Source organism: Sceloporus undulatus, chromosome 6 (genome assembly GCF_019175285.1).
Source record: "Sceloporus undulatus isolate JIND9_A2432 ecotype Alabama chromosome 6, SceUnd_v1.1, whole genome shotgun sequence".
NCBI lineage: Eukaryota > Metazoa > Chordata > Lepidosauria > Squamata > Phrynosomatidae > Sceloporus > Sceloporus undulatus.
The window spans coordinates 88,766,278-88,781,506 of NC_056527.1; the positions used below are offsets into that span (position 1 = coordinate 88,766,278).

Consider the following 15,229-nt stretch of genomic DNA (forward strand, 5'->3'; position numbering starts at 1 on the left):
GCAGCCCCAGCGTCTTAGGTCCAAAACACTGCAGAAATAATCCAGTTTGAGACTGCTTTAACTGCCCTGGCTCAATGCTTAGGGAATCCTGGGAATAGTAGTTTATTGTGGGCCCAGAGAGCACTCTGACAGAGAAAGCTAAATGACTCACAAAACTACACTTCCCAGAATTCCCAAGTCTTGAGCCAGGGGTAGTTAAAGCGGTCTCAAACTGGATTATATCTGCAGTGTGTTTTGGACCAAAGTCTAATACTCCAGTCGCTAGGCCACACTGTCAGCCCACGCTCAAAGTGGAAACGGCTTAAAGGGAGAGGAAATTGACTTCAGATCATGAGTATTTCTTGAATAGGATTCTCACTTTATTTGAAGATAAGCGGAACATAAAACATGGGTCCGTAGTTGCCTCAGAATGAGGGAGCCTTTCTTCTTGCCAGGCTGATATTTTATACTGTTAGTTTGTGGCTACAGTAACGAATCCATAATTCAAATTTATGATTGGTTACAGGCTGGAATTTAATCTCCTCCTATCTTCCTAACTTTGAAGCTAGCAGGAACAACAAATTATCTCTTGTTCTGGCCTTCTCTTTGAAGCTTCTGGCAACTATATGAGAAAGAGTCACACAGATCCATCCTGTATTTGACCATACAAAATGGCATCTTCACAGATTCCATTTTAAGTATCCCCTCTCACAACACTGGCTCTAATAAAAAATGTGTTTCCCCTGCATATTTAAAGGCAATGCGGTATATCAGATACTTCTAACCCTTTCGGCAGAGAAGGATAAAGACCTTGTAAAACTATAAATCCTAGGTCTCTGTAAGATGGAGCTTACAGTATTTAAAAATGGTGTTGAATAGCAATATGTCTATAGTCTAGATGCACCCTTAGTAACCTGTGAAGCTTGCTTTGTGTGTGTAACACTGAGTCGGTCACTTTCTTTAACTTTAACTATCTCATGGAGTTGTGAGGGAGGACATTTTTCATCCCTTCTGGTTCTTGGGAGGAAAAAAGGTAGCCTGACATGCTGAAGCTGTCCATAAGTTAACAGTGGTGGGATGATGATCTGGGACAAGTGAAAAGTAACTTTGGGAGCATAACAAGGGAGAGACAAATGAGGGCACTGCCCTCCAAATAAAAATATTACCCCCATGAAATTTTCCTTCAGTCCCCAGATTTCTAGCTTTGCAGCTGGACATTTAGAAATGTAGTTTAGACATCCAAATGGATGTGGTATAAATCCCACAGTGCACACCTACTGTACAACAAAACCTTTCTAGGCATGTGAACTTTGTGTATTGGATTCCTTTTGGTACATCAACAGCTGTCTGTGAAAATTCATTTTCAGCATATGTTACTACCTACTATATAGGCATTCAAAGCTTCATCAGAGAAAAGCATATTTAGTAATCTTCCTGGCCGCTGTTTTTTTTTAGTTTATGCATCTGTTTTGTGTGTAGCCAATACTTGCTTCATTGTAAGCTTTGCAACATACCTTCTAAGTAACATGTATTAATTGGGGTTATGAAAACTTTTCCCCAAAATCATTGATGCCCGAACACATTTGTATTTCAATTTTCTATGAAAATTGTCTTGCTATAACCCTATGCAATCCCCTCCCATACATTACTGTAGCATGTGGGCACATGGGCCATGGAATTAAACAGAGGAGACGCCAATCCTGACTATTTTCAGTGCGAGCATCCTCTCACTTGTTCCACCAAATATCACTGGTTTTGCCCTAAATGAATATCTATCTGGAAGGTACACAGTTGCCCCTCATATTTTAAAAAAATGATCTAAACCACAAAAAAAAGGTATATATTATAACATCCTACAAGAGGCATGTTAACCAAAATATGTAAGAATGTGAATAAGAAAACTGATAGTTACCAGTACTTATGTTTACTCTCAAGGCACTGACAAATTTGTCTAGGTTAAGGGCAATGATCTTTTAATCTATATTCTTTTCTTTTGTACAAGAGTATTAGAGTTGTAATTAATGACCATGATGGAATGATGGGGGAAATACCTCAGGACTTGTTTGATATTATATTGTAATAGTTACAATAACCAGTCTTACTGTGTTGATCCACACTACATTAGCTGTAGGTAGTTTGTCACTGAAAATAATTCCTATTAAATAGTAATAACTACCATAGTTATTGACGACTGGAAATAATAACTCTTAAGCTAGTCATAATAACTACCTTAGCGCATTGATTTCTATGGGACCTTAATGTGATTAATTTACTCGAAATGCATTTCTGTTTTTATTTTATAAACAACAAGATTTTTTTTTAAAAAAGAAAAAAAAAAATCCTCATCAAAATCTACATGTCTGGATCTACTTACTGATAGAAAAGAAGGCAGGAAGCTTTTACTTAGTTGAAAAACAGGAAAAAGAACAGCCAGAACATACCAATTTTAATAGTGAAAATAACTTGATAAAACAGTATTAGAATCAGCAAACTCAGGCCATGTCAGTGATATGATCCTCACATAAGAGACATTTCACATTTCAGGCTGTATTAATGGGAGTCCTTCTTTGTGACATGTGGGCATTACTGTGCTAACTGGTCCAGTATGGCTGTTAAGATCACAGCACTGGCTTACACCAAACACATATTGCACGAAACAAGCTCTGGTTTCCCTAAACCAAATGTGCTAGTTAAAGTGAAGGTGCATTTTGTGTGTGTTGGGGTAGCATTTGCAGGGAATAAGTGAAGGTCATCCCATTCTTTCCACAGTTCTCTCCTGCTGATGGTGAAAAAAAGGGGGTGGAGAAGGGTCCATTTAACACACTCACTGTAAAGTAGCTCATCTGTCAAAAATCCCTCAGAGAAGCTTTCCAGCAGTGGTCTGAATCCTTTAACCCTCCAGGAATATGAACAGTGCGGGGAAGCTTGGGGAATTGTAAGGAAGATGTGAAAGATTCCCCCATTCCACGTCTGAAGCTGTTCATAGCTGCTAATCTACGGATTGCATGTAACAGTGCAATTCTTTGTCGGTTTTGTGTGCCTCTAAGTCATTTTTTACTTATGGCGTCCCTAAGATGAACCTATCATAGTTCTTGGCAGGTTTCTTCAGAGGGGAACCTTTACAAATTCAGTTTAAGAATGGAACAAGCTGCCTAGAGTAGGGTGACTGTGGAACTTCCTTCCTTGGTCCTTCTCAAGGGAAATCTAGATATACCAGGAATGCTTTAAATTATAGAATCATAGCATTGGAAGAGACCACAAGGGCCATCTAGTCCAACTCTCTGCCATGCAGGAACTCACAATCAAAGCCCTACCTGAAAGATGCCTATCCAGTTTCTGTTTCAAAACCTCCAAAGAAAGAGAGTCCAGCATACTCTGAGGCAGCATGTTCCATTGTCAAATAGTTGTTACCATCAGGAAGTTCTTCCTAAGGTTGAGGTGGAATCTCTTTTCTTGTAGTTTGAATCCACTGCCCCATGTCCTAATCTCTGGAGCAGCAGAAAACAAGCTTGCTCCATTCTCAATATGACAGATGCAGGTTATATTTCTTGTGTAAGGAGTTTGCCTAGCTGATCTGTACACAATGCCTCCAAGCTATAGAGATTAACTACACAGTTAACAGTTGTATGATTGCAAACATTTTAAATGTGCCAGCAGCTGGACAATTACCTTTCCCTGTCAGTTTGGGGTCTTATTGCAAAAATTATATGAGGCACTGAACATTAAATTTTCTGTGCCTGATAATCCCTTTGCGCCTCCCCCCTCTTTTGCCATACAAAGAACATGCAAATATTTTCCTTTTTTACAGGAGGAGATCTACCTCTGCGCTGAGGCCAAAGGGACAAGGAGCACCATTTTGCACCTGGCCACTATGAGGTGCCATTTCTTCACAGCAGGAAACTTGCTGTGATTCAGACAACAAACACATAATAACTAGGCCACTTCTCAAACATCTGTTCCCAGGATGGTGCGGAGAGATGAGTTTCTGAGTTTTCCACTTGACTGTCTTAGCGTATGGTTTCTCTTTCATTCATCTTGCAGCAAGCAGACCCTTCTGGTGACCCTTGTCCATCTTATGCTGTCCTCTCCATCCATGTAAATATCAGAAGGTATTTTCTACACACAGAACAATCAGGGAATCCGAACAGCTACGCCTGTCCTCTGTGAGGAACTTGCCTGCAGCTGGAGGTGAGGCAAATCCTTCTGCCAGGCTGGATGCTGTTCTCCAGTCCTGACAGTCTTGCTTTGGTGACTGGCCTCCCCGTTGTTTAATGCCATGCCAAGCTGACTTGTATTTCCTAAACATGAAAACAGTATGAAAACAACAAAACCATGATGAGTAAAACCCAAAACCTAAATTTTAGCAATTCCTTTATTAAGACCAACCAAAAAGCTACAGAAGTGTGCAAGCTCTGGGACTCACTTAACAGGCTAGATGGGACTCGAAGACAAACCAGCTGCACCACACAAGAAGAGATCCATCTGTTCTCTTTGTGCTCTCCATCTATAGTTCCAGTGGCCAAACTAGCAATGATGTCAACAGTTCTCTGTATTTAAATATGAAGCTGCCCCAATAATTCAGAAAGAGTTTAACTTTTTAAATGTAATTTGCCCCTATTATTGCCTAGAGTGTTTGAAAAGTAACTTAATACCATTTTTTGTAGTGTTGACAAAATGACTTGTTCCCTTTTGATTGCTTTCCACTAATTTGGGTAAGAGCTTAGGATAGCAATAGCAAGTAAATTTCTATATTGCTTATCAATGCACTTAAGCACTCTCTAAGCCCTTTACAACGTGTCAGTTAATTCCCCCAACAAACTGGATACTCATTTTATTGACCTATGGAATCTATCTATATTGATAGAGAATGTCAGAAACATGGGTGTTTTTCCCCCTGCCCCATGCTCACCATGTAGAATCCATCATGACATTGCGCCCACTGAAGGTGTAGATGGGGAACCTCATGGTATTGAAGTTATAAGTGCCATCTTTACTGAAGAGAGAATTCCAGCTCTTTGCCAATAGTTGGCCCTACAACAGAAGTAATACTTATAAGACCAATACATAGGTGGTACTCCATTGTTTTGTAGCCCCAAGTCCCAGAATTTTAGTGTGTAAGGTGCAACATATAAAATGAACTGTCCTGTAACCTACAGTAAAATACGAAATACATGCAAGCTAGGATACTTCAAGTGTCAAAATGCCTTCATTTTTTCTGTAGCAGAAGTAACTTCTAGAGAGTCATTTAGAAACTGTTAATCCATTTGCTTGGTAATGGCATCAGGTATCAGAATTAGTTGGGTAAGTGCTAGACAACTGCCATACGCTTTCTTCAGCAGTAGCGTAAGAAGGAAGGATGGCTGTCTCCCATATATAAGAAGTCACTAACATTTTGTCACTAACCTTAAGATTGACAATAGGCAGACCCCTGTCAGTTCTTTTCACAATTGAGGCTAGGCTTTGAGTGGATGAAGACAGGAAGGCCCGGAAGGTTCCATGTAGCTTTGCCTCCTGTGACTGCCGATAGCACTGCAGGTCAATGCCGGCAATCCCATTCATGGCACCAGTGAGAGGGGTGTTGAGTGCCACTAGACGGATCTGGAAAAGTGAAGAGATACTATATAATTATATCATACATAAGGAGGAAATGATTCAACAGGTGGAGTAGGTCAACCAAAACAACACCTAATGTCTACTTCGGGGCCATTCATACTATGAAATAACCCAGCGTGGAAACTGGGTTATTTCAGGGTCATTCACACTGGGAATGAGAAGACTTGGTGCTGGTCCTGTTCTTTTGGAACTGGGGATTTTACCACATCTTTTCAAAAGAACCAGTCTTTTTTTACCAGCCACAAATGGGAATTTGCTGTTGATCAAATCAGAGCACATGAAGGGAGGGATTCATGTGCAGGGTAGGTGCTTTCTCTCTGCCAGCCAAAGTCAGATCCAAAGCCAGGGAAGTGGTTCTCTTGGGAACATCATTAGACGGTGTACGTAAAAAAATTGACAGCTTATGCACATGTTTGCTATTGTGTGGTCACAATAGACAGTGGTTTAAATATTGGCATCATCAGTACAACAAAGGTACACATGATTTGATTGACATTTAAAAAGAAACCCTATCAGTGGGGGTTGGAGTTAGGTGTCATTTTTCAAGGTGAACCTATCCTGGGAGTTACTTGGCAGGGGTTGTTCAGAGGGGCTTGCCATCGCCATCCTCCGAGGCTGACAGAGGGGGGGGGGATTTCTCCCAAACAGTGTGACATAGATGCGCATCATTTGATTGGCAGTTAAAAAAAAACTGAGAAAGATCGAAATGTCGGCTCCATTTTAAATCAATACAAATGGTAATGTGAATGTCGACAGGGTTAAATTGCCATGGACAGCTTCGATCATGGCAAATGTAGTGTGAATTTTGATTGATTTGCATCGATCACGTGTTCCGGATCTATTCAGCTCTAAAACGTAAGTGTGAATGACTCCTTGATCAGCTTTCACCTACAGCCTTTTCAGATCTGCACCAAGCTGGCTCTCTATTAACAATTAAAAGCAAATTTAGTTATCTGTATAAACCAGGGTAGGCAATTGTCAGGAGAACTGGGGTTTATTCTGTCACCCCATTAGACCCAGAAAAGGCCCCCTTTTCAATAGGAACAGCAAAATGGCCTCTCTTGAGACTAAAAAAAAAGCTGTGAAATTGCTCCCATGTCTCCAGGAAGCATTTAGGGGCAAAAACATTTTATTTCAAACTTCTTTTTTAAAAAAGGATCCTGGGACCTACAAAGGCAGTCTTGGGAGGCTGCTTGGAAGCCACATTATTTTCTTCACTTTCACAAAAATAGCCCCATGGTTCTTGGGAGAAGCCAAGACCATTACACCATATTCAAGCAGCTTTAAATTTGTGGTATTGTTCTACCCAAGAGCTTGGTCTTAAACATTTAAGGAGTGATATGGCTTTGCTCTAAAGCAGAAAAAGCTTTGTTCTACAGGAAGAAAACTGAGAGGAAAAGAGTGAAAAGATAAAAATACTATAGGACAATCATGAAGCATAGAAATAATTTCCCATCTTCTGCTCAGGCCCCTCTAGAATTGCCAGCTCTCCTATTGCTCACGTCTAGAAACTTAAAATTATTATTATTAATATTATTATATTTATTTGTATCCCATTCTTTTCCTAGAACTGGGACTCAGAGTGACTTCACAACATTTAAAAATAATACAATTAAAAACATAGAAAAGTGATACATTAAAACAGAATGAAATTGTTAGAATATTAAAATAGATTCCTTATTAAAAGAATAAAAATACGTACTGTTAAAAAAGAAGCCTTGTAAAAGGAATAAGCTAATCTACAGTTCATAGAAAGTTCTACCTCTATGAAATGGCCTTGCCTGTCTCCTTTTTGGCTGTTCCCTCTGCTTTCCCTGCTCCAAAGTCACTAACTAGATACCAGTCACTAACCAGATTTTTTGTCTGAAACACACACATGTTGTAAAGAGTTATGCTAGCAATTTGACTCCTTTATATGCATCTCTGCTTCAACTTACTGAAGGTATCCTATGGGAGATCTTGGTTGGTGCACTCTGGACTGCTGCTTGGCTTTCATCGCTTTGGGCCTAGAGAAACAGGCTTAATTTATTATGTATTCAGAAGTTTTAGATCCTACCTTTTTATTGAAGGTAGGATACTACAGACTGTAACATTATATCTGTTTGCACATTTGCACCTCTCCCCCAACACACTTTAGTCTCTGGCAGAGCTGGGAAAGTTATGTTTGGACTATAGCTCCCAGAATCTGCAATCTACATGGCCATGCTGTCCAAAAATAACTTCCTCAACTCCGAGACACACCAAGGCTTAAGCATTCTTGCCAAACATAACGAGTTGTCTCTAGGCTCATAGTTATCAGCATAATCTCCTGGAAGCCCTATTGCTTCAACACAACTGTACAGGGATGGACTGTTGTTGCTTTTGAGTGTTAGTGAGATATGCTGCTTATGCTCAGAAGAGGTTTGAAGCCCCACTCAGCCATGAAACCCACATTGGGCAAGTCACACTCTCCAGACTCAGACAAAAAAACAAAAACCTCGGAACAAAATTTTCCAAGAAAACCCTGTGATAGGCTTGCCATAAGTCAGAAACAACTTGAAGGCAGTTGACAACAACAAACCTTTTCATATTTTCAACAAAAATGACAACATAAAATTTCCTATTTGTGGAGCCTCACCACAAATCTGTCTAATACAAATGTTGTATAAATATTTCAAAATGAGTTCTTAAAATATATGCATCCTAAGACTAGAACACAATATTTTCTCCCTGTGCCCAGCCTACCCTCTCGTCTATTGAGATCGAAAGCATCTTGAGGAGAATAAAGTGGGGAATTAAATGTCTCCAAATTGATGCTCTCCATAGGCCTGGCCATGCTGGGTGGGATAGTGGGAGCTGAATCAATATGGAAAGCATCATATTGGGGAAGGCTGCATAGTATCCCCAGGCATAGTTCTCTGGCTCTCAGTACATTTGCATCTCTCCACCAACACAGGGGAGAACCTGGTACACAGAGGAGACATTTCACAAATAAATGTATAAATAAATAAGCAAGCAAACTAACAAATGGGTAATTCTTTACACCCAAAGGTATTGAGTTATTACATCATATTATTACTTTATCCAACAGTTAATTTTGCTGTCCAACTGGGTGACCTAAATGGGTTTAATGCTGCTAAGTTTTTCATTCTTTGGCTGGAGTGGTTGGGGGGCTACTTATCTTTCTCCCTGTGCAAAACATTTAAGCCATTTCTTGCAAACACAAGACCAATATTGATAAAATACAACAAAATCAAACAGGTATTGGCACAGCTTCAGAAGCTGGAGAAAGTCCTCACCTGATTTCTCTCTGTAGACACTGAAGGGTCATCTCCAGCCAAATAAGTCTCCGAATCCTCTAACTGAATCAAGTAATAAGAAGAGACAGAAATGTATAAATGAGCACTTGTTCTCAGACTTTGCCATCACAGTCAGCAGTGCCAGGAAACTCACACAAGTGAGCCAAGCCTCATTGTGAAGACGCAACAACTCCCTGTGTCAATTTGGGGGGGGGGGTAGGATGCTTGCTGCATTTGACCAGAGGAGTAAGTAGTTTGGTATCCTAGTTCATATAAAAGTCAACCAGATGCCTCTCAGCCGGGGGGGGGGGGGGGAAGAACTTGACTGAGAAATACTACAATACTACAGAATCACAGAGGTTTTAGGGAGATTTGATTTCTCATATATCAAATTCTGTCAATACTACCCCCCCCCCAGCAAATGAAATAGTTTAGCATCCTAACAAAATCCTACCAGAAGCTTGCTCCATCCCTTGGGGGTCCGGAAGAAAGCTTCACTCTCTTCGCTGACATAGACCAAGCTGCCTTCAGGAACAGAAGAGGCAGATTTGAACATCAGTTCTTTTGACTTGAAAATCCAGGAGGTGCGCTACAAAACAGGGAAGAAAGGATTGCTTTTAAGGAAATATTACCCAAACACATCTAGGCGGAAGTGTGGATTTTAAAAAAAAAATCTTTAAGTTCAGAGATGGTAGATTTTACTGTAACAATCTTAATGCGGTAGTTTGTAATACTAGCAAAATTTCCAATATCCATCCCTTTTTGTAAAGTGAAATGCAGATGGTTATTATCGTGGTGCTGAAAGCCACCTAAACACCCATACCAACCAGATTCAGAAATGCACCCTGCATGTTGGTCCATGCTAGCAAATCAGTTCTAATAGTTTTCATTTCTGTTTCCAAACAAAAAACAACCTGAAGAAAACCCCTCTTTTTCCAGATAGCTGAAGTCATTTTAAAAAAGGATGATACACTTTCTCCTTTGATAAACAAAAGTGGCTGGTTTTCTGTTGCAGAAATCTGCTTGTGTTTTTTTGGAAATCAATATCTTTCTCAATTTACTGAATTTTTGAAATGGCATTTTCCCCATATTTCTTGGAAATTTTAGACCAGATCTCACAACATTCCTGACTGTTGGCTACAACGCATGACACTGATGGTAGCTATAGCTCAAAATATCTAGAGGGATCCAAAGACTGAGTCTGGAGTCTTCAAATAAAAAAAAAAATAGCTTAGAAGCCGCCTTCTTTTTTGCTTTTCCATTTTTTGTGTGTCTACGGATCTATTTAGGTTTACCAGGTGGAGGATTCTAGGAGAAGTAGGTACCTAACAGGCAAACAGTTGGGTGATTATGGGCCAGGTACTCTTTCTTTTACTTTCAGTCTGACCTAACTCACAAGGTTGTAGAGAAGGGACCTTATCGCACTCACAGTTTTCCCATTCTGTTCCTGTTAACAAGACGGACACTAGGTACACTAGAGCAAAGATGCAATATAAATGTAAATTTGTTCTTGTTGTGTGTCATCAAGTTGTTTCTGACTTATGGTGACCCTAAAGAGATTTTCTTGGCAAGATTTGTTCAGAGGAGGTTTGCCATTCCTTCCCCTGAGATTGAGACCATTTGATTTGCTCAGGGTCACTCAGTGGGTTTCATGGCCGAGCATGGAATTGAATCCTGGTCTCCAGAGTCATAGTCCAATACTCAAACTACTACCAAGTTGGCTCCTAGAAAAAACTACTAAATGAAAAATATATACAAGTAGTCTCCCTTTAAAACCAGGGCTCACCAAAGATAAAACCTACCAAGTATCTTGCTCGCCAGGGAGTCACATCTCCCCCTGAGCAGAAAGCCTTGGATTTTCTAATCCAATAAATCCAGGACTTTGGTGAATATAGGAAATGCTCTCTGCAGATACACAGCTCTTTATCCCAGACTATCAAGGGAGAGATTTAAAACAACAACAACCACACAGAGCAACATACCTTAACTCCATACTGGTTTACAATAGAAGAATCTCTCAGAAGTTGCTCAGTATCATCTGCACAGCAGAAACAGGACAAAATTAACATCCCCTCTCCTCCAAAACAGACTGCATCCTATTTCTTCAAGATGTAAACCAAGGATAAGTAAAGTGTGACTAGAGCCATATGCAGCCTCCCCTCTTCTGGTGGTTTGTGGAGGCTTCAACCCCCCCTGGCTTCATAGGCCATTCTTCTTCTAGCCCCAAATAAAGATGAGATATCTCCCCTGGAAATATCAAGGAGTGACAATTTACCATTTTAAATAGGTTGTTGGTTGGGAAGGACACAATGTTTAACATAAAAATCAATATTTCAAAACCAGAAGTGGAGTTCTGCCACTTTTAGGATTTTCCTTTCCTTTTCATAGAATCACAGATTCATAGGACTGGAAGAGACCACAAGTGCCATTTAATTCAATCCCTGTCATGGAGAAATACAAAATGCACTCCAGAAAGATGGCCATCCAACTTCTCTGCTAAAAGACCTCCAAAGAAAGAAGGTCCACTGTCCACTGAGACAGTCTATTCCACTGTCGAGTAGTTTGCACAGTAAAGAAGTTCTTCCTAATGCTTAGGTGGAATCTCTTTTCTTTTAATTGAACCTACTGGTTCTTGCTTTTCTCTCTGGAGCAGCAGAAAACAAGCTTGCTCCATCTCCATCTTCTAAATGGTATCACTTAAAATATTTAAACTTGACTACCATCTCATTTCTCAGATTTCAAGCTGTCCCCCTCCCCCTTTTCTTGGCAATTTTTGTAACCCCTGCAGTGTCCCAGGGGCAGGAAATCCACACCCCCCCTTGCCACAGTAACTTACACGGTTACTTCATTCCTACGCAGAGAAAGTTAGCACAGTTTTTTCTAGAAAAGGCATCCAAAACCAACTCTGGAAATCAGAACGGCTGGCAGACAACAACACCTCCTCCTTATTTAATGCCTTTTACCAGCACAGTCCTACCAATGGCACTAGCTTTCTGACAGACTACATAGTTGCAGAAGACAAATGACCAGGCCAGCTGCTAAATGGTCAACCCCAATATATGCATGCAGGACTAGGAAAGGCATGCAAGACTAAAAACATTTGATTATATATGCCTGTTCCAAATAAAGAGAGAAATAAAGAGAGAAAGGGGCTTGTACCTGAATCCACAGCTGGGTCCTGGGACACCTGGAAGAAACATAAACAGAAAAATGAACACCATATCAGGAAAGTTGTATCTATTAATGATACACGTAGAAGCACCTACTTCTAGCACAGGATGGGGCCCACTGGTAAATGGAATCCAATGAGGCTGATTTAAACAAGTAATCACACTTGTTGAGCAAGGGAATCTGTAACCTGCTGTGGCTGTTTCCTTCCCTTCCTCTTGGGAATGGAATTGGCAACAGCAATTTTGTTGGAGGTACTGTCAGTGCTTGTTTATACTCGGTATTATGACCCTATATTGTGTCTGCACACTGAAGTTCAACAAACTATTCAGCCCTGAGAGGGGTACAAGCAGCCCTGGGGCCACATCTGATGTCAGCTGGGAACCAGGGTCATTCTAAACCTTCGCACACAACCCTGTACCCCACTCACACCTCAGTGCACTTGCAAACATGCACATAAAGCTTGTACTCCCCCCTTCATACCTCAGCTCACTCCCGTTCCCAACAACTTGCAGCTACTAGCAGCAGGAAAAGAGCAATCTCAGAAGGGTGGGGACAGCATTCCATCACCACTTTCACAGTCCTGCTGATGAGCAGAATTAGAAAAGCCTTTCCTAAAAACAACAACTCCCAGTATCCTCTGTCTCCCAGGAGGATTCTGCATGTCTTAGTTCAAAAAGTAATATTTTCATTTTGAGGAGGAAGGTATGTGGAGCTCTGCTGGTATCAGGGGCCACACAGAGAGCATCTGAGATATATGTGGCTCCAGGCTGGGTATTCCTACTATAAACTGAAGCTGAACAGTATATTTTACAGAAATCGTTCATCTGTACAACTTGCATCCAAAGAATGTTGGAACACTGTAGGAAGAAAAGCCAGATGCCACAAGTAGAGGCAGCCAGGTTATTTGAGCAGTGAATCCATTCTATACTTTAATCTGAACTTGAATTGAGTTATCCAAGGTGCTGAACACCACCCCCTGAAATAGGGCACAAGCATCCTAAAAGTAAAACTAAATGGGACATGAGAGTTCTGTGAGTGGAACACTAAAGTTTTTTTCTCTTAAAACAATAAAAATGTCAACAGAAGCTGGGTGGGAGGGAATCTACACCAGCATGTGAGTGGGATAACTTTTCTCTTAGTATCTTTTTCTGTGCTAAATCATTTTACTGCAAAGTGACAATGTATTCCAGTTGATAAAACAGCTCAACATATTCTGCAGAACCATCTGCAACCTTCCAAGATGTAGTATGCTTAAGATAGGATGGACTGCCATTGTGGCTGGGGATCATGAGTGTTGTAGACAAACACATCTGGAGGTTACCAGGTTAGGGAAGATGTAGAGTTGAGGTAAAGAAAATATGTTCCCCTAGATGTTAGCAGACTGCAACTCCCATCAACTGTAGTTTACCTAGTGAATGTAGATAGGAGTTGTGGTCTAGCAACATCATGGAGGGCCACACATTTGTTATCGCTGGTCTACAGCCAGCAAACAAGAGCATTTCTGAAGGGAAAAGTGCACAACCATCTCCCAGGGCTCTGTTCAGGGCTAGATTCTTTTCACTCAGAGAGCGCTGCCTTGTGAAACCATCCCTTCTGGGCCTGGGGCACACTTTTTAAGTTGTCTTTCAGGACAGGGAGAAGCATTCATTTGGTCCTGTCAACTTACCGACTGCTTGCAATGAGGCCTTGGTGGGACAGGATACACTCTCTGGAAAGAGAAATATCATTTGGAGATAAAAACCATAGGGCAAATCAGGCCCTCAAAAGAAGAGGTGGGTGGGTTGAAATACAGGTTGAAGCGGAAGGACATGAGATTCTCCTCACTTTTTATCAAGAGTGTTCATATTAGATACAAAACACAGTTCCCTGAATCCCCCCCTTCTACAATGGTCAGTCATATTAAAATGTTAAAAAGTAAAAATTTCAATCTCTGCTTTCTGTTATACACACTATTCAGAAGAGATTCATCACATGCTGCTGTACTTCATAACTGAGAAAGGCAACTTTTGCTACTAATACAGGGCAGGGTACTGACCTGACCTCTGACTTCTCCCTTTGGGATAAACATACAACTATCTGCCTTCCTGGGGACCAATGATGCCATAGACTCTTAATAATGTCTGGCCTATTGAAGCCCTGGTGGGAGTGTTGTCCAGATCCCCCTTCACCAAATGTCCTCTCCTGTTTTCCATATCCTCCAACACACACTTGCTTCAAGCACGGACAGACCTGTTGGACCTTGGTTTTGCCTCACTTGAACTCAAACACACCCAATATTATGTTGTGGCAGCACATTCCAGTTCTGTAGTAAAAGGCTAGACATAATTGCCTTTCAGGGAAGAGTCACTACTGATCATTTTGTGATAAGCTTCCAAGGAATCTCAGCATTCCCCTGAACAAAGTTTGAAAACTATTGCTCTAGGCATTAACAACATTCAAGCAGCACTAATGTTAGACCTTGAGCTTTCTTTTACTTAATAAAAGCAGCTGTCTGTTCAAATAGATATGTGACATTTAGTTGGTACCACCTAATAAATGAAGAACAGTAGGTCCTAGATATTCCATAAGGCACCCTTCAAGAATAATGTGGTTGCAGTCTGCTTCCACTTTTCTTATTGGTTCATAGTTGCATTCATGCTAGTTAGCTGAGTGTTGTCAATACTGAGTGGAAGAGTGGGATCACTTACATTGAGGTAAAGGACACCTGGTGGTCCAGGAGGGCCAGGGGGGCCAGGCAGGCCAGGACTTCCTGGGGGACCTGGAGGACCCTAGATGTGAGGCAGAGAGAGACAGAAGGTGTTATCTAGAGAGAAATGCTGAAATTCAATTTTGGTAGCACTGAGTATTTCCCATCATTTACTCCACTGTTTGGATTAGAGCTCAGATCCTTGCTACTTACTTTTATAAAAGTAACGGGGTATAGCATCTCACTGTTGGAAGAGTAACTCATTGCATTGCTTGTTACTATTACAGATCCTCTAAGGCAGTGATTCCCAACTTGTGGGCCGGGACCCCTTTGGGGGTCGAACAACCCTTTCATAGGGGTCGCCTAAGACCATTGGAAAACACATATTTGCATGTAGCAATGAAAATAATTGTATGGTTGGGGGTCACCACAACATGAGGAACTGTATTAAAGGGTCACAGCATTAGGAAGGTTGGGAACCACTGCTCTAAGGCAATGGTTC

At 40.9% G+C, this 15,229-nt stretch overlaps 1 protein-coding gene across 2 annotated transcripts in view; it reads right to left on the reverse strand.

Annotated features, from left to right (window-relative positions):
• Positions 1-3,383: 3,383 nt before the first annotated feature.
• The window catches only part of LOC121932440 (collagen alpha-1(XV) chain-like), a 33,793-nt gene continuing 21,947 nt past the window's right edge, over positions 3,384-15,229 (reverse strand). For both annotated transcript variants that reach the window (XM_042471063.1, XM_042471062.1), the window contains 10 exons: positions 14,729-14,809; positions 13,708-13,749; positions 12,030-12,057; positions 10,853-10,908; positions 9,325-9,459; positions 8,871-8,933; positions 7,530-7,598; positions 5,383-5,577; positions 4,889-5,010; positions 3,384-4,277 (listed from right to left, as the gene is read on the reverse strand). In XM_042471063.1, coding sequence (XP_042326997.1) covers positions 4,082-4,277; positions 4,889-5,010; positions 5,383-5,577; positions 7,530-7,598; positions 8,871-8,933; positions 9,325-9,459; positions 10,853-10,908; positions 12,030-12,057; positions 13,708-13,749; positions 14,729-14,809 — 987 coding nt within the window. In that variant the 3' untranslated portion in view covers positions 3,384-4,081. The remainder of the gene's footprint in view (positions 4,278-4,888; positions 5,011-5,382; positions 5,578-7,529; positions 7,599-8,870; positions 8,934-9,324; positions 9,460-10,852; positions 10,909-12,029; positions 12,058-13,707; positions 13,750-14,728; positions 14,810-15,229) is intronic.